At 44.0% G+C, this 18,384-nt stretch overlaps 1 protein-coding gene across 5 annotated transcripts in view; it reads right to left on the bottom strand.

Annotated features, from left to right (window-relative positions):
* SENP6 (SUMO specific peptidase 6) overlaps nt 1-18,384 on the bottom strand; it is a 147,784-nt gene that overhangs the window by 26,732 nt on the left and 102,668 nt on the right. For all 5 annotated transcript variants that reach the window (XM_040349975.1, XM_040349977.1, XM_040349976.1 and 2 more), the window contains 2 exons: nt 11,316-11,435; nt 5,790-5,882 (listed from right to left, as the gene is read on the bottom strand). In XM_040349975.1, the coding sequence (XP_040205909.1) occupies nt 5,790-5,882; nt 11,316-11,435 (213 nt within the window). The remainder of the gene's footprint in view (nt 1-5,789; nt 5,883-11,315; nt 11,436-18,384) is intronic.

The raw sequence follows: 18,384 nt of genomic DNA, 5'->3' as shown, positions 1-18,384 counted from the left end.
CATTGGGCCCTTCAATGCTGCAGATATTTTTCTGTACCCTCCCCAGATCTGTGCCTCGATACAAACCTGTCACGGAGGTCTACAGACATTTCCTTGAACTTCATGGCTTGATTTGTGCCAATATGTAATGTTAATTGTACAGGCGTGTGCCTTTCCAAATCATGTCCAATCAACAGATTTTATCACAGGACTCCAAGTTGTAGAAACATCTTAAGGATGGTCAGTGGAAACTAATGCACCCGAGCTCAATTTTGAGTGTTATGGGAAAGGCTGTGAGTACTTATGTACAAGTGTTTTTCCTTTTTTTATTTTAAATACATTTGCAAAGATTTTAAACAAGCTTTTTTAACATTATCATTATGGAGTATTGTTTATAGAATTTGGAGGAAATAATGAATGTAATTTTGGAATATGGCTGTAACCTAACAAAATGTGGAAAAAGAAGGTCTGTGAATACCTTTTCCGATGCACTGTATTATTCATAAAACACTTTTCAAAATTGCCTGAAAACACATATCACCTGTGTGCAAGTACCATTGCGCAGACACTTTGCTGACTGAGCCAGAGCGACATTTATTTTTAAATATACGGCTTAATCAACTGCTGAATTTTAAATCAAGGGCTGTAGGAAAGGCAAGGGTTTAGTATGTTTACAGTGTGAGGGGTTCAGCCCAGAAGTAGCACTTTTTATGAATTTCAGTCCAGCCAATGAAGAACATTTTAGGGCCTTCTTTGCCCAATTTTATTGAGCACTGAGCTGTGTTCTAGTAGGGGGATTATATGAAATGCATAATTTCTTCACCACAAATTTAAAAAACGGCAATCTGACCATCTTTGTCATGGTTTGGTTAAAGAGGAAGTAAACTCCCCCACTCTGATGCTTCTTTTCATTTAGTCCATTACATTAAGTAATTATCAAGCTATAGCCACTGTAATCCAGCCCAAATCGCATATTACTTACTGTTTAAAGAAACAAAAAAAAAAAAAAAAAAAAAAAATTGTTCCCAGGGGTAAGACCGCGCCATCTTAACTACTTGCCCACCGCCTCATAGTCAAAATACGTCCTGTTTTTAAAGATGGATATCTAGGTAACGGCAGCAGCTGCTGCCACAACCGACATATCCATCTCTTCAGTGGGCGGTTCTGTTAATGATAACGGCGGTCTCTGCGGCGGATTCGCCGCAAGATCGCCGTTATCGGTGGCGGGAGAGGGCCGCCCCCTCCCGCCGCTTACCAGAGCCGTCGGTAGCGGCGGAGGCGATCGGGTCTGTTCAGCAGCTGTGTGGAGATGCGAGTGAGGGAAAAAAATCGCCCCCACCCGTCCCCATAGCTCTGCTGGGTGGAAGTGACGTCAAAACGTCAGTCCCGCCCAGCGTCTTAAAGAAACATTTTTTTTTCTTTTTTTGCATTGAAGTCTAAATATGAGATTTGAGGTCTTTTTGACCCCAGATCTCATATTTAAGAGGACTTGTCATGCTTTTTTCTATTACAAGGGATGTTTACATTCCTTGTAATAGGAATAAAAGTGACCAATTTTTTTATTTTTTTTTATTTCAGTGTAAAAAAATCTAAACTAAATAAAAATAAAAAAAGACAACAAAAAATTTTTTTTTGAAGCGCCCCGTCCCGACGAGCTCGCGCACAGAAGCGAACGCATACGCGAGTAGCGTCCGCATATGAAAACTGTGTTCAAACCACACAAGTGAGGTATCGCCGCGATCGTTGGAGCGAGAGCAATAATTCTAGCCCTAGACCTCCTCTAACTCAAAAAATGCAACCTGTAAAAATTTTTAAACGTCGCCTATCGAGATTTTTAAGGGTAAAAGTTTGACGCCATGCCACGAGCGGGCGCAATTTTTAAGCGTGACATGTTGGGTATCATTTTACTCGGCGTAACATTATCTTTCACAATATATAAAAAAATTGGGCAAAATTTATTGTCTTATTTAATTAAAAAAAGTGATTTTTTTCCAAAAAAAAAAGTGTGCTTGTAAGACCGCTGCACAAATACGGTGTGACAAAAAGTATTGCAATGACTGCCATTTTATTCCCTAGGATGTCTGCTAAAAAATTATATATAATGTTTGGGGGTTACGATTAATTTTCTAGCAAAAAAAATGTGATTTTTACATGAAGGAGAGAAGTGCCAGAATAGGCCAGGTGGGCAAGTGGTTAAAGTGGTTGTAAACCCTTATTTGTCACTTTTGCCTACAGGTGAGCCTATAATACGGCTCACCTGTAGGTATCAAGAATATCTCCTAAACCTGTATGGTTTAGGAGATATTCCCCCGCAATGCGCCACTGCAGGGGGGATGCGGCGCATGTGCAGGGGGGATCCTCGGCTAAAGGACCGGCATCCGCCGGACCTTGCCGAATTTAAATCTCCCGCGCGCGCGGGAGTGACGTCATCGCCTCTCCAGCCAATCACAGCGCTGGAGAGGCGATACCCGGAAGACACGCTGGAGCAAGATGACATCTCGCTCGGCGTGAACCAGGTAAGTGTTCCTCACCTCGTTCCGAGGTAAGTATTTCATAATCAGCCAGTATGCGGTGCATACTGGCTGATTATGCCTTTTGCCTTGCAGGTTTAAAAAAAAAAAAAAAAAAGTTTATGCGGTTTACAACCGCTTTAAGTATTGTTTTCCGAGTCCAAAGTAGAGTGTATTTCCACCCTTACATTGAGCACTTCCTGTACCGTTAACCAAGCCTCCTCAATCCAACATTTCTATGGCAACCCTGCTTCCGCTGCTCTTATCCGACTTGTTTCATTTCATAGTATTTACTTGTGCCAATTATCTAGTGTTTGCCTATGCCAGTCTCATCAGCTTCAGCTGATAAAACTGCAGTAATGCAGTCCGATGCCAAGGTTTACATTCCATGTGATGTCACATGGTCACATGGGGTGTAGAAGGAAGCTCTGAGTGATTATATGCAGTATTGAGGGATTTCATTATTGTGTGGTAGGAAGTCCTGATAGACAGACAAGCAAACAGAGTGTGTCATAAATCAGGGGAGATATGGGCATGCTCCAGTGACATCATTCATATCTACAAGCAGTGTTCATTAGGGTTTTTTATGCCGATTTACATGGGATAAAGTAGTGGGGGAGAGTTTACAACAACTTTAAATGAGGGTAGTACTGTATTCAGTACAGTGCCTTGAAAAGTACCTTGATATTTTCCAAATTTTTTCATGTTACAATCAAAATTGTAAATGTATTTTATTAGGATTTTGTGCGATAGACCAACACAAAGTGGCACATAATAGTGAAGTGGAAGGAAAATGATAAAAAAAAAGTGTGGAAAGTGTGGTGTGCATTTGTATTTAGCCCCCAGGTTAATAATTTGCAGACCCACCTTTTGGTGCAATTACACCTGCAAGTCTTTTTGGGGATGTCTCTACCAGCTTTGCACATCTAGAGAGTGAAATTTTTCCCATTCTTCTTTACAAAATAGCTCAAGCTCTGTCAGATTGGATGGAGAGCATCTGTGGACAACAATTTTTAAATCTTGCAACAGATTTTCAATTGGATTTAGGTCTGGACTTTTGACTGGGCCATTCTAACACATGAATATGCTTTGATTTAAACCATTCCATTGTAGCTCTGGCTGTATGTTTAGGGTCGTTGTCCTGCTGGAAGTAAACATCCACCCCGGTCGTTGTCCTGCTGGAAGTAAACATCCACTCCAGTCTCATGTCCTTTGCAATCCAACAGGTTTTCTTCCAAGATTGCCCTGTATTTGGCTCCATCCATCTTCCCATCAACTCTGACCAGCTTCCCTGTCCCTGCTGAAGAAAAGCATCCCCACAACATGCTACTGTCATCACCATGTTTCACGGTGGGGATGGTGTGTTCAGAGGGATGTGCAGTGTTAGTTTTCCACAACACATTTTGGTCTCATTTGACCAGAGCACCTTCTTCCACATATTTGCTGTGTCCCACATGTGACTTCTCGCAAACTGCAAATGGAACTTCTTAGGCCCCTTTCAGACTGGGGCGGGAGCTGCGGTGGCGGTATAACGCCGCTAAAAATAGCGGTGCTATACCGCCGGAATTGCCGCGGGTATCAGCCGCTAGCGGTGCGGTATTAACCCCCGCTAGCGGCCGATAAAGAGTTAATACCGCCCGCAATGCGCCTCTATAGAGGCGCATTGCGGGCGGTATTGCCGCGGTTTCCCATTGTTTTCAATGGGAAGGAGCGGTGAAGGAGCGGTATACATGCCGCTCCTCTCACCGCTCCAAAGATGCTGCTGACAGGAGATTTTTTTGTCTCCCGCCAGCGCATCGCCTCAGTGTGAAAGCCCTCGGGCTTTCACATTGAGTCTGCAGTGAAGGAGTTTTTCAGGCGCGATAGCAGCGCTATTTTTAGCGCTGTACCGCCTGAAAAACTCCTCAATGTGAAAGGGGCCTTAGTCTTTCAACAATGGCTTTCGTCTTGGAATTTTTCCATGAAGGCCAGATTTGTGGAGTGCATGACTAATAGTTGTCCTGTGGACAGATTCTCCCACCTGAGCTGTGGATCTCTGCAGCTCCTCCAGAGTTACAATTCTCTCCTTGCCTGGCCTGTCAGTTTAGGTGTACAACCACATCTTGGTAGGTTTACAGCTATGCCATACTCTTAATTTTTCCATGATGGATTAAAGAGTGCTCCGTGAGTTGTTTAAAGCTTGCAGGTATTTTTTTTTTATAACCTAACCTTGCTTTTAACTTCTCCACAACTTTATCCCTGACCTGTCTGGTGTGTTCCTTGGCCTTCATGATTAAAGCCAATTTTATAATTTTCCTTTACTTTACAATTATGTGCCACTTTGTGTTGGTCTAGCACATAAAAACCTAATGAAATATATTTAGGGTTTTTGGTTGCAACAATGTGGAAAATGTCAAGGGGTATGAATACTTTTTCAAGGCACTTTACATCTTTCCTATCCTCCCCATGCAGCTTGGGGTTCGTCAGACACCACACCACAGTTCCTTTAACAATCACAGATTACAGTACCCTTTAAGATTTATTACAGGAAGTTTATTCATACTCAGATGTGATTGCAGAGGTTTACATTTATGAATCTAAAGCAAGCTGCTACTTATCTTGTGCAGATTTCTGCAGTGCAAACATACTGTATGTTATTCCTTTTATTATTTATTAACAATCAGATTATATTAGAATGCACATTTGTTTACTAAGTGGAGTTTTCCATTTGCCACAAATAATAACTGCAAAAAATCCCACAACTAGCCTTTTCAGTCCCTCCCATGCGGTAATGATATTTGAGGTTTAGTGCTGTCCAGTTAGTTTAACCTAGCTGGGAAAAAGGTTTCCAGGCTTGTTACCCCACTTTTAGGAAAGTTTTAGGAACGTTTAAAAAAAAACGAAGGCGGTTACCCTTGCAGTGGTTTCCACCTTCACTTTAAACATGAAAGTAAAATAACATTAAGCCTCCTTCCTCTTGCAGTATCACTCCTCGAACCTAAAGCCTAGGCCTTTTGTTTGGTCACCCAGACCTTTTATAGTACCCTTGTGCTCATGTAGAACCACTGTACTTCTCGCTCAGCACTCTGGGCATGGAACTTCCCATCTCCCAGGCAGAGCCCGGAGCTACTGCTATGCCATTGATAACCAGTGTCCACACCTGCACACTCCGTCTGCTGGTCTCCAGTTAGACCTGGACACAGGGGTATACCACAAGGTTGCTTTATGACCCCAAGATTTGGTATTCATGTAGCAACAGTTCGTTATATTTAAACAAGTAAGCCAAGTAGTTAGCGATTTACATTTCAAGATTCTACATACGCTTCATTCAGTGGAACAAAAATGAAGTCTTTCTGAAAGAGGTCCACATGCCGAGTCCAGGTTTTAACTCTTCCATGCCTCCTTTGCTGCAGCCTGGGGAAGTGAAATAAAAAATTACTCAAGCTTCGCTTGATTTTTTTTCCTGAACAATAAGCAAAACACATCTAGCCATTAACAAATACAAAACTATTTATTCCAGAAACTTGTGAAACAGAACGCTATTGCATCAAGGAGGAAAAAAATTAGAATGTGAAACACACGATGATCTCAGAGCAATTATTAATGCAAGCATCTCAAGGAGCCCTCTTTATTTTTTTGCTTGTAGTTGACCTGGCATTCTAAAATATAAATTCTTACAATTTTGGCATTATTTATATGCGAAAACTAAAATTTGCTTTAGAGAGTTTATTCACAAATTTTCCTCACTGTGGGGTAGAACTCCCACGGCCTGTGCTGTAATGACCAACAGGACCCGCAACCACCATACCCAGCACTTATCAGCCAAGTTATAGGGCTACAACTGCTAGGCTTCATATGATGTGATTCAAACTAACTTGGAAAACACATTTTCTTCAAAAGTAACTGAAAAGTTGCATATCTGCAGTGTGAGACATAGGACACTGTTTCTTCCGACTGCTCAACTCACAAGATCTGGAGAGATCACTACCTCGCTCTTTAATGTTCTCGTTGCTGGAGGCTCCGAAATGGGGAAGTAAACCCTGACTCGTCCAAGATGGCTGCCTCCACAGAGTGCTGCACAAGGCACAGTAAGTCAGTAGGGTATCAGCTGACCACAGGCAATTACGATGACTAGTATGTTAGCCTCTGCTTCGCCCTCTGCCTTTTTTGGGCCATAGCTTCCTCAGTCCAGAACCTCTTTAATGGGTTTTTGTGCCCAGACTGCATAATTCTGGATGCACCTTTGAAGCTCAGTAATACCAACTATATCACCATTAGTCGTAATGCAAGCAATGTAGGGATTATATACTCTATAGAAACTAGGTGGATTAACTAAACTAAAAGCGAGTACACCCTTTAGTTTTTTGTATTTGATTATGTTTTCATGCAACACTGAAGAAATTACACTTTGCTACAATGTAAAATAGTGAGTGTACAGCTTGTATAACAGTGTAAATTTGCTGTCCCCTCAAAATAACACACAGCCATTAATGTCTAAACCGCTGGCAACAAAAGTGAGTACACCGCTAAGTGAAAATGTCCAAATTGGGTGCAAAGTGTCCATATTTTGTGTGGCCACCATTATTTTCCAGCACTGGCCCAATTAGCCATTTTCCCTTCCTGGTGTCATGTGACTCATTGGTGTTACAAAGTCTCAGGTGTGTTAAAATTGTTAATCGCTCTCACACTCTCATATTAATCACTGAAAGTTCAATATGGCACTTCATGGCAAAGAACTCTGAGGATCTGAAAAAAGAAAAAAAAGAATGGTTGCTCTACATAAAGATTGCCTAGGCTATAAGAAGATTGCCAAGACCCTGAAATTGAGCTGCAGCATGGTGGCCAAGACCATACCAGGACAGGTTCCACTCAGAACAGGCCTCGCCATGGTCGATCAAAGAAGTCGAGTGCACATGCTCAGCGTCATATGCAGAGTTCGTCTTTGGGAAAAAGACGTATGAGTGCTGCCAGCATTGCTGCAGAGGTTAAATGGGGTGGGGGTCAGTCTTTCAGTGCTAGGACCATACGCCGCACACTGCATCACATTGGTCTGCATGGCTGTCGTCCCAGAAGGAAGTCTCTTCTAAAGATAATGCAAAAGAAAGCCCTCAAACAGTTTGCTGAAGACAAGCAGACTAAGGACATGGATTACTGGACCCATGTCCTGTGGTCTGATGAGACCAAGATAAACATATTTTGTTCAGATGGCGTCAAGCTTGTGTGGTGACAACCAGGTGAGGAGTACAAAGACAAGTGTGTCTTACCTACAGTCAAGCATGGTGGTGGGAGTGTCATGGTCTGGGGCTGTATGAGTGCTGCCGGCACTGGGAAGCTACAGTTCATCGAGGGAACCATGAATGCCAACATGTACTGTGACATATTGAAGCAGAGCCTGATCCCCCCCCCCCCTCCCTTCTGAGACTGGGCCGCGGTGCAGTATTCCAACATAACGACCCCAAAACCACCTCCAAGATGACCACTGCCTTGTTAAAGAAGCTGAGGTTAAAGGTGATGGACTGGCCAAGCATGTCTCCAGACCTAAACCCTATTAAGCATCTGTGGGACATCCTCAAACAGAAGGTGGAGGAGCGCAAGGTCTCTAACATCCACCAGTTATGTGATGTCGCCATGAAGGAGTGGAAGAGGACTCCAGTGGCAACCTGTGAAGCTCTAGTGAATTCCAGATAGCAGCGGCAAGGAAACAAGGAAAGAAAAACAGAAAGCACTTCAGAAATGGCAAGAATGTTTCACTGCAGCCGCATGTAAACGCTGCTAATAGCAATGTACAACTGCAAGTGATTGCTGCGCCTGGAGTCTTGGAATTTCAAAACATGCTTTTAACAGTGGCAGAACAGCCGCCCGTGTGAAAGAGGCCTTATATAAGCTGTACACTCACTACTTTATATTGTAGCAAAGTGTAATTTCTTCAAGGTTGTCACATGGAGAGATATAATAAAATGTTTTACAAAAATGTGAGGGGTGTACTCACTTTTGTGAGAGTGTGTGTAAAAAACAAATTACACAAAAGAAAAATTCTGCGTTAATGTTAGTGTTTTTTTTAAAAACCTTTACACAAACAAACGTGTTAAAGCGGAGTTCCAGAGGAGTGTTTTTTTTTATAGAACATTCCACAAGCGTTTACAATGTTATTATAACACTCATGTCTCCTATTAAAATTGTCCCCCCGATGTCCAGTTTCATCTTTAAAAAAAAAAAAAAAAAAACTTTGATGACTGTTCTCTGGCCGTTGTCATTTTTGCTTGTGGGCATGTGAAGCCCATAAGCATTTAGTTCCGGGATACGGAGCCCCGTTCTGGCGCATGCGCAGTAATGCCACGTAAAGTATACAGGTTGCCATAACAACGGGTGGCGGAAGTGTCCGCCCCGTTGTTATGGCAACCTAGCCTTTGGCGCTGCCCACTGACTCCTGGGAAATTATGACACACATCTCCCAGGAGCAGTAGCAAGCGGAGGCGCCGAGGGAAGTGATGAAAGGAGCCTTGGCGATGAAGGGGGAAGATTTTGAGGGACCGCATAACAACAGCCATTAAAAGGGGAGTAAAGAAAAAAAAAATCTCTAAATGTTTTTTTTTATTATTATTTATTTTATGCATGTAGCGCCTGTGTATTTTTCAGTACAGGTGCTAGACTAAATTTAGTTGGGGGATGAGAGTTACCTTGCTCTCATCCATGTTGTTTTACTAAATTGGGTTCTGTCAGTTCTGGGCTGTCCTGTGGGTCGTCCTGTGTCCTGGAGGTGTAGTTGCGCCTCTGGGTGACAGGTGGTGCCAGAGGGGTCCGGGCGGAGCCGCTTCTTCCCAGCAGCCAATTAGAGGAGTGTTTCCCTCGCGGGGCATGCTGGGGAGGGGTATTTCTGTGGCAGACGCCATTTTCCGGGGTTCTTCGCGGGTTCCTGGTTCCGGGTGTGGCACCCACCTTTAGGGTGTGCGCACATCACGGGCCCCTGTGCTCTCTTGTCCCGGAGCATCCAATGCTATAAAGGGGCCCCAGTGACTTACTGGGTCCCGCAACTTTATTGAGAAGATCCCAAGCGAGTTGTGCTGTTCGATGGGGAGTTGGTCTGAGGTGAGCCCAGAGGCAGGCGATCCAACCGGGCTGGAACGAACCATCGGGGATCTGGGTGACTGGACACGGACAGGTTGTATATGGCAAACTGTTGGTCGGTGACCCCAAAAGTATATACTGGGAGGATTCGCTCTACTATTTGAACTTTCAAGCACTAGGCCTGTGGCAGAGGTCTCATCTTTAAACCTTAATCCTAATAGAGCCAAGTCTGTGGCAGAGACTTGTCCCTTCCCAAAAGTTTAAGTGGCGCTCTGGCTGGCAGGCCTGTGAGAGAGGTCTGTCCAGGGGCACTTTACCCACTCTGGCTGGAGTGGCGACGTGAAAAGTAACTATTGGAGGCAGGACTGCTTTCTTTATCCAAGGCCTGAATCTGTGAAGTTTGTTCTTCTTTCACCAACCTATACTGTCTACCTCAAGTTGACGGTTGGTCATGTTGACCAGAAATAATAAAAGCATTGAAAACGTCAGTCAACTGTCTGGACATTCCGTCCCTGCTCTCGTTGCCATCATCACCCCTAGACACATCACAGAGGTAACTTAAATACGCCGATCCCAAATCTAATCAGTAGATCCTCCGGAGGAATAGCGATACATGCACATCAATTACTTTTTTTGGGTGAAACTCCACTTTGAACTTACCTGCTCTGTGCAAGGGTTTTGCACAGAGCAGCCCCGATTCTCCTCTTCTGGGGTGCCCTCCTGGCTCCTCTTCTTCATCGGATGACCGCACGGAGACCCGCATTCCCTGGGGGCACTCATGCGGGCACCCTCACGAGTCCCGCTGTTACGTCCATTGCCGCAGGCAGCAGGACTCGACCCCGCCCCCGTGTCACTGTATTTAAAATCGACAGTAGCGGGAGCCAATGGCTCCTATCAATCTATCCAATGAGGACGGAGACAGCGGCAGGAATGATTGGTGGGTTCACGTAAGAAAAAGGGGGGTTCTGGGGGCAGCTGCAGCACAGAAGGTTTTTCACCTTAATGCATAGAATGCATTAAAGGGGTTATAAGGATTCATGCTTTTTCACCTTAATGCATTAAGGTGAAAACACCTGGCTGTCACGGGCTCCCCAACCCCCCCCTCGTTTTACTTACCTGAGCCCGTTCATCTGCTCTGCAAGTCCCCTGGCGTCCTCTTCTCCACGGAGTCTCGGCGCCGATTGGATAGATTGATTGATTTGATAGATTGATAGCAGCGCAGCCATTGGCTCCCGCTGCAGTCAATCAAATCCAATGATGCAGGCCAGCTGTCTATGGACGCCGACTGTATGACACTGGAGCACACCCGCAAGGTAACCCCCCCCCCCCCCCGGGAGAGAGATTCCCAGAGGGAACAGCAGGATCAGGCCACTCTGTGCAAAATTAACTGCACAGTGAAGGCAAGTATAACATGTTTGTTATTTAAAAAAAATAAACCTTTACAACCCCTTTTAGGTGAAAAACCTTGAAAATGTACAACCCCTTTAAATAAAACTGCAGACTGCCTTTTTCTAACAGTTAATAATGTAATCATCCAAGTAAAAGACAATCAAAATACAGCAATTTAACCAGGGTAAAATGAAACATGATATACCATTAAAAGGAAAATAATTGCAGTAACAAATCAAATTCCAGCTTACATCAGTTTTGTGCAGTGATGTCAATGAAAGCTGCTATATGCTACTGGCTTTTTAAAACAGAAACAAAAAACCTAAATAATCTGCGTGGCATATGGGACAAGAAAAGGCAACAAGAACAAAATCAGCTAAACAGCAAACTTACGTCAAGTTAGCGGTATCCTGCAAGTTCCTCCTTTCTCTCTGATTGAGGCGTTTATAGAAAAAAGAACTAAAAATATGGATCCTGTCTGCATGTTCTCTTAATTTCTCAAGAACTAAATACCTGTTTGAAAAAAAAAAAAAAAAAGGCTATAATGATAAATGACAAAAGGTTTACTGCATGCATTCGCTTCACTTATGTTAAAACGACATAACCTAACAAAACCCTTACATGTGACTCTGTGCATGATTTAGTTCACCGTTAAAGACACAATTTGTATATAAACTAATCCCAGCATGGTGCCCTGTGCTGGGGAATATGTATACAAATGTCCCATTTGAAAACCAGAAGCCAACACTTTGCAGAGCTCTAAAGTCTGGCTATAACCGACAGATGGGGTCCCCAGAGCTGTCAGTGGAAACCAGAATGACATCTATGACATAACGTTCACTTGCAGTCTAAAAGCTTTTAAAAAAAGTTTGAAATGTTTTTTGTTTTTGTTAGCCAATAAAAAAAAAGGGGGGGGGGCAGTGTTTATATGAAAACATTGAGATTTCCATTTGTGTACTTGGCTATCACCACAATAAAAATAAAATACTCTAACACATAAAAAAGTATCACACATATACAAGTGCTTCAGTGCTTTGTGCAAAAAAAAAAAAAAAAAAAAAAAAACACAGTAAACACCACAATTTACTGGTGTGTAATACACAAGTGCATATAAATGTGCAGCAAAGCATTCATGCAAAGTCTCTTAATAAAGTGCTTTCATATTTAACACACACTGTGCTTTTTCATGCTCTGTGTCTCCACATCCCTTTTTTCTTCCTGTGTCCCCAGCAACGTCCTCTGATGTACACACCAACATCTTTATCCAGAAAAAAAAAAAAAAAGGTGGGGGACCATTATGTTTCTAATAGAAGCTAAAAAATGTCATTGCTAGGACCTGCTGACGGACGCTCCCACGATAACGAAAAAGATTGCTGAACATATACGCATACAACACCCTTAACCACTTCCATACAGGGCACGTATACACCTTCCCGCCCAAGCCAATTTTCAGCTTTCAGCACTGTCGCACTTTGAATGGCAATTGCGCGGTCATGCTACACTGTACCCAAACAAAATTGGCGTCCTTTTTTACCCACAAATAGAGCTTTCTTTTGGTGGTATTTGATCACCTCTGCGATTTTTTTTTTTGCGCAACAACTAAAAAAAGACCGAAAATTTAGAAAAAAATTACGTTATTTTTTTCTGTAATTTTTTTGTAAATAAGTAAGTTTTCTCTTTCAATTACGGGCACTGATATGGTGGCACTGATGGGCACAGATGAGATGGCACTGATGGACATCGACGAGGTAGTACTGACGGGCACAGATGAGGTGGCACTGATTGGCGGCGCTGGCATGCGGCACTGATGGGCACACATAGGCGGCACTCATGGGCACACATAGGCGGCACTCATGGGCACACATAGGCGGCACTCATGGGCGGCACTGATGGGCACTCATGGGCGGCACTGATGGGCACAGATGGGCACTCATGGGCGGCACAGATGGGCACTCATGGGCGGCACAGATGGGCACTCATGGGCGGCACAGATGGGCACTCATGGGCGGCACAGATGGGCACTCATGGGCGGCACAGATGGGCACTCATGGGCGGCACAGATGGGCACTCATGGGCGGCACAGATGGGCACTCATGGGCGGCACAGATGGGCACTCATGGGCGGCACAGATGGGCACTCATGGGCGGCACAGATGGGCACTCATGGGCGGCACAGATGGGCACTCATGGGCGGCACAGATGGGCACTCATGGGCGGCACAGATGGGCACTCATGGGCGGCACAGATGGACACTGTGGGGTGGCACTGATGGACACTGTGGGGTGGCACTGATGGACACTGTGGGGCGGCACTGATGGACACTGTGGGGCGGCACTGATGGACACTGTGGGGCGGCACTGATGGACACTGTGGGGCGGCACTGATGGACACTGTGGGGCGGCACGGATTTACTTGTTGCCAGTCAGTGCCCATTTGTGGGCACTGATTGGCATCTTTTTTTTTTTACTTTTTTTTGTGTTTTGCCCTTCCCTGGTGGGCATCCCTGGTGGTCCATGTGGCGATCCGAGGGGGGGCTGCGCTGATAAACAATCAGCGCGAACCCCCCGTCAGGAGAGCCGCTGATCGGCTCTCCTCTACTCGCGTCTGTCAGACGCGAGTGAGGAAGAGCCATCGACGGCTCTTTCTGTTTACATCGTAATCAGCCGTGGTTGGACACGGCTGATCACGTGGTAAAGAGTCTCCGTGAGAGACTCTTTACCGAGATCGGTGTTGCGTGGTGTCAGACTGACACCCCGCAACAACAATCGCCGCGATGCGCGCCCCCGGGGGCGCGCAGCGGCTCAGAATCCTGAGGACGTCATTTGACGTCCGGTCAGGATTCTACAACCACTTTGCCGACGCCAATCTGTCATTGGCAGGCGGCAAGTGGTTAATAGCTGGTAGGAAATCACCATGACACATTTTTCTACATACATGGTCATCTGGGGTATCTGGATATTCTTTTCAGACTCTCCTTGTTTTTCTTTTACCATTTTCTCTTAAACGCAATATCTTCTGGCCACGTCTCTCCCATTCTTGCAACCCCCTCTCTTCCCTCCCTTTACCTTACCTGCTGCTTCCTTTTCTGCCTTACTTCATCATCAGGTCCATTACCCAGCTAATACAACTCTGGTCTAAGACCTCGGCAGCACACCCATGCAGACAGCTCTGGACCTCCTATCCACTTACACTCATCATAAGGTGTGGATTGTGCTTTAATGTCAATCAATATCCTATTATTCTAATGAATTTTAGTTATACCCCATGTAAGTTGCTTTGTTTCCACGGTCTGATGTCTATGTGAAATGACTATGTCTCTTGAATTTTTATATCCGAGATGACATATGGGAACACCATGATGAAAGCTGTCATCTTCTTTCAATGTCTGTACTTTTATATTTGAAAACCGAATAAAACCTTATTCTTCAAAAAAGGAAAAAAAAATAGAAACATGTATATACAGTATTATATACAGGCATACCCCGCTTTAAGTACACTCACTTTACATACACTCGCGAGTAAGGACATACCTGTGAGTGTATGTAATGTGCCTTACAAGCACTGTACAGACATTTTGCAGCCACGGTAGAAGGAGCTGAAGCTCAGAGAGCATAGCCCACCCTGTTCCAGTGTGCCCCTGTCACCCCCACTACAGCCCCTGAGACCTTAACTACAGCTCCTAACACCCCCACTACACCCCCTGACCCTCCACTACACCCTATAAGTGTAAAAAGGTATTGTTTCACTCTAAGTACATTTTCGTTTTACATACATGCTCTGGTCCCATTGTGTACTTAAAAGTGGGGTATGCCTGTATACACACCTGTTCTAGCTTTGTAGACTGCATAGCTTTTTAAGTCCACCAGATGGCAGATCGGAGCACATTTAATCTTTTAAGCGACACTAAACTCTGGTTGAAAAAATAAAAATTCTATTCAAGACTGTATTCTTAAGACCCCTTTCAGACAGACAGAGCAGAATCTGTCAAGCGGATCCGCCTGCTCAGCGAGGGATCTCTCCACTGATCAGGCAGATGACAGGTCCATGTCTGCTCTGCTGTAGACAAAGACCGCTGTTCTCTATGGGACGGTTGGATGGAAACGGACTGTCCATTTCCATCCGACTGTCATGCGATCCCCTGGATGGATGGGGAACGGATCGCCACCTGTTTTTAGCAGATCGGATGCAAGTAGGTGTTAGCAAAACATCTGCCAACATCCACTGCTCCATAGAGAACAATGAATCGTCTTGATCAGGCCTGCCTGAAAGATGGACCCGATAGATCAGCTGGTGTGAATGGGGCCTAAAATCATATTACACACAAAAAAACTTTTCCATTAATTTCACTTGGTGATACTGCCAGTAAGACTGTTTCTCCCCCCAACAGAACAAGCTGTACTGCAGATGGAGCAATTTAAAGGGGTGGGACAAACCATTTACCACCGACAGGGGTGCTTATAATGAGCTTTTATATAAAACCTTTAGCCAAAAGGAACAAAACTGTTGCTGGAACTGCTTAAAAAGTGTTTAGGTGGCATTTGATTTCAATTTGTTATTGCATCTAAATCTGTTGGTATATCCAACATTCCTCTCCCCAGATTAACAAAAAGGTGTCTCCGTTGCGCTTTCATCCATAGTGTAGGCTCTAATATATGCGCAACGAGCCAGATCAGATTAAAACAAAGGGGGAAAAAATATATATTTTGCCATCAAGGGTATCATTTTTTTAAAGCCTTATCCAAAATCGATTCCATTTTAAAGCAGAGTGCCACCCAAAGGTGCCACCCCCCCCCCCCCCACCCCCTCCAGAGCCACATTTGGCCCCTTTCGGGGGGGAGCAGATATCTGGTTTTGACTACAGGTAGCCGCTTCCACTTCCGGGTTGGCGAGTTCCCCCTCCTTCCCCCAACGCTGGGCCATTCACAGGGGGTACAGCACTTTGCACATGCGCAGTATGGAACTGGCTGTGAAGCCACAAGGCTTCACTGCCCGTTTCCCCTACAAGCAATGGCGGCAGCAGTACTTGAGAGCCGATTGAAAAATTGGCTGGGGTGAAGACACCGTGGGATCCCTGGATGGTAAGTGTCCTAATATTAAAATTCAGCAGCTACAGTATTTGTAGCTGCTGCCTTAATTTTTTATTGAAGTCGCCTGGAGCCCCTCTTTAAGCTGGCCATACATTTTACAAATGTTCCTATTCAATTTCCTTTAGCTTTACCATCAACTATGTAGTGCATGGGCCTGTCTGACTGCAGACAAATTGAAAGGATTTCGGTATGACCTCATATTATATCGTTTAGGTAAATGTAAAGGGAAATTGTACAAGAAAGATGTATAATGTATGGCCAGCTTTAGTCTGTACAGCAGCCATAGAGTTCATGTTAACAGGACAGTAAAGCCTGGTACACACCACTAGTGTCCCCCCCCCCATTAAGTCAGCAGGCTGAACGAAAAAAAAAAAAAAAAAACCTGAGCGCCCAGGAGGAGCCGCTGAACTATGCAAAGTTAGTACAGCAATCTCCCCAGCCCCGATGTCGACCAATATTTGGCTTGTGTGTACTACACTTAAAGCGGGGGATCACCCTAAAAACAATTTTCTAACATTACATCCAGGATACTAACAACATTTACAGTATGCAGGCCTTTTTTTTTTTTATTGCCGTACATACCGTTGTATTGAGATTTTCTCCCTGGCTTCTGATTCCCGCTGGACTGGGCATTCCTATCCCTGGGTTAGATGGTTGACTTCTGCTGAAACAGTTCCCATGTCGCACAAGGCGCGTCACCAGATTTCCGTAAATAGCCGAGCTACGAGTCGGCGCCTGCGCCCGCCGTGTAGAGCTGACTGCGCAGGCGCAGCTCGACTATTTACGGAAATTTGGTGACGCGCCTTGTGCGACATGGGAACGGTTTCACCAGACGTCAATCATCTAACTCAGGGATAGGAACACCCAGTCCCGCAGCAATCAGAAGCCGGGGAGAAAATCACAATATAACGGTATGTGCGGCGATAAAAAAAAAAGACCTGCATACTGTAAATGTTGTTAGTATCCTGGATGTAATGTTAGAAAATTGTTTTTAGGGTGGACCCCCGCTTTAAGTAGAAAAATCTGCCAACTGTCTAATCGAGCATGTACCTAAAAAATAGAAGAGGTGGTGACCGAGAACAGAATAAACTTTTTGGATTATAATAATTTTGGATTATCATTGCAACCCTCATGGTTTGAAGAAGTGCTAAACCCAAAAATGAAAAACTGAATATATTGCAGCTCATCTATCATTAGATGTGATGGCTGCATTTGTTTAAATTATTTGGGCTTTTTTTCCGTCACCAGGTAATCTAGCCAGAAATACATTTAACCCTTTGTTCGCCCCTGGTGTTAATCCCTTCCCTACAAGTGTCAGTACAGTGACAGTGCATTTTTTTTTTTTTTTTTTTTTTTTTAACACTGATCACTGTATTTGTCACTGGTCCTCAAAAAGTGTAAAAAGTGTCAGATAGTGTCACGACCGTCCACCGCAATATCACAGTCCCGCTATAAGTCGCTGATCGCCACCATTACTAGTAAAGAAAAAAAAAATTCCCATAATTTGTAGACTCTATAACATGGGTGCTCTCTCCAGCTGTTGCGGAACTACAAGTCCCATCATGCCTCTGCCTTCGAGAGTCATGCTTTTAACTGTCAGCGGCTTCCAATGCCTCATGGGAATTGTAGTTCTGCAACAGCTGGAGAGCCACAGGTTGAGCACCCATGCTCTATAACTTGAGAAAACCAATCAATTTATGCTTATTTGGATTCTTTTACCAAAAATATGTAGCAGAATACATATTGGCCTAAATTGATGAAGAAATCAGATTTACGTTTTTATTTAATTGGATATGTTTTATAGCAGAAACAAATAAAAAAATTGTCCCTTTTTTTGCTTATATCACAAAAACTAAAAACCAAAGAGGTGATCGAATACCACAAAAAAAAAGCTATTTGGTGAAAAAAACATCAAAATTTGTGTTTAGGTAGTGTTGCATTACCGCGCAATTGTCAGTTAAAGTAACGCAGGGCTGTATCGCAAAAAATGGTCTGGTCATGAAGGGGGGTAAACTTTCCGGAGCTGAAGTGGTTAATAGGATGTGTGACAGACAGAAGGTCTATTGATATAATTTGGTTTATTTTATTTTTGTTTTGATATAAAAATGTAGGTTTCTTTGGAATAAACAATATTTGGCTGCATTGACTAACCTGGGTAAAAAAAAAGATGTGTATAATTAACTATTTTCAGCCAACTCCAGTCCCGTCACATGATCTGGTTCCCCAGTGTCAGCTAGCTGTAGCTGCAATGGAGTGGAGGAAGCAACAACAGAGGCTGGCACATGGGAGTATATGGTTGGCGTTACAGTTTCTGGAACTTCCAGAGCAGGCAGAAAATAGGCAAGTACTGTATATGCATCTCTTCTACATAGGTTA

This window comes from Rana temporaria, chromosome 4 (assembly GCF_905171775.1).
Source record: "Rana temporaria chromosome 4, aRanTem1.1, whole genome shotgun sequence".
In the NCBI taxonomy this organism is placed as follows: Eukaryota; Metazoa; Chordata; class Amphibia; order Anura; family Ranidae; genus Rana; species Rana temporaria.
This window is presented reverse-complemented; position numbering and strand designations above follow the sequence as displayed.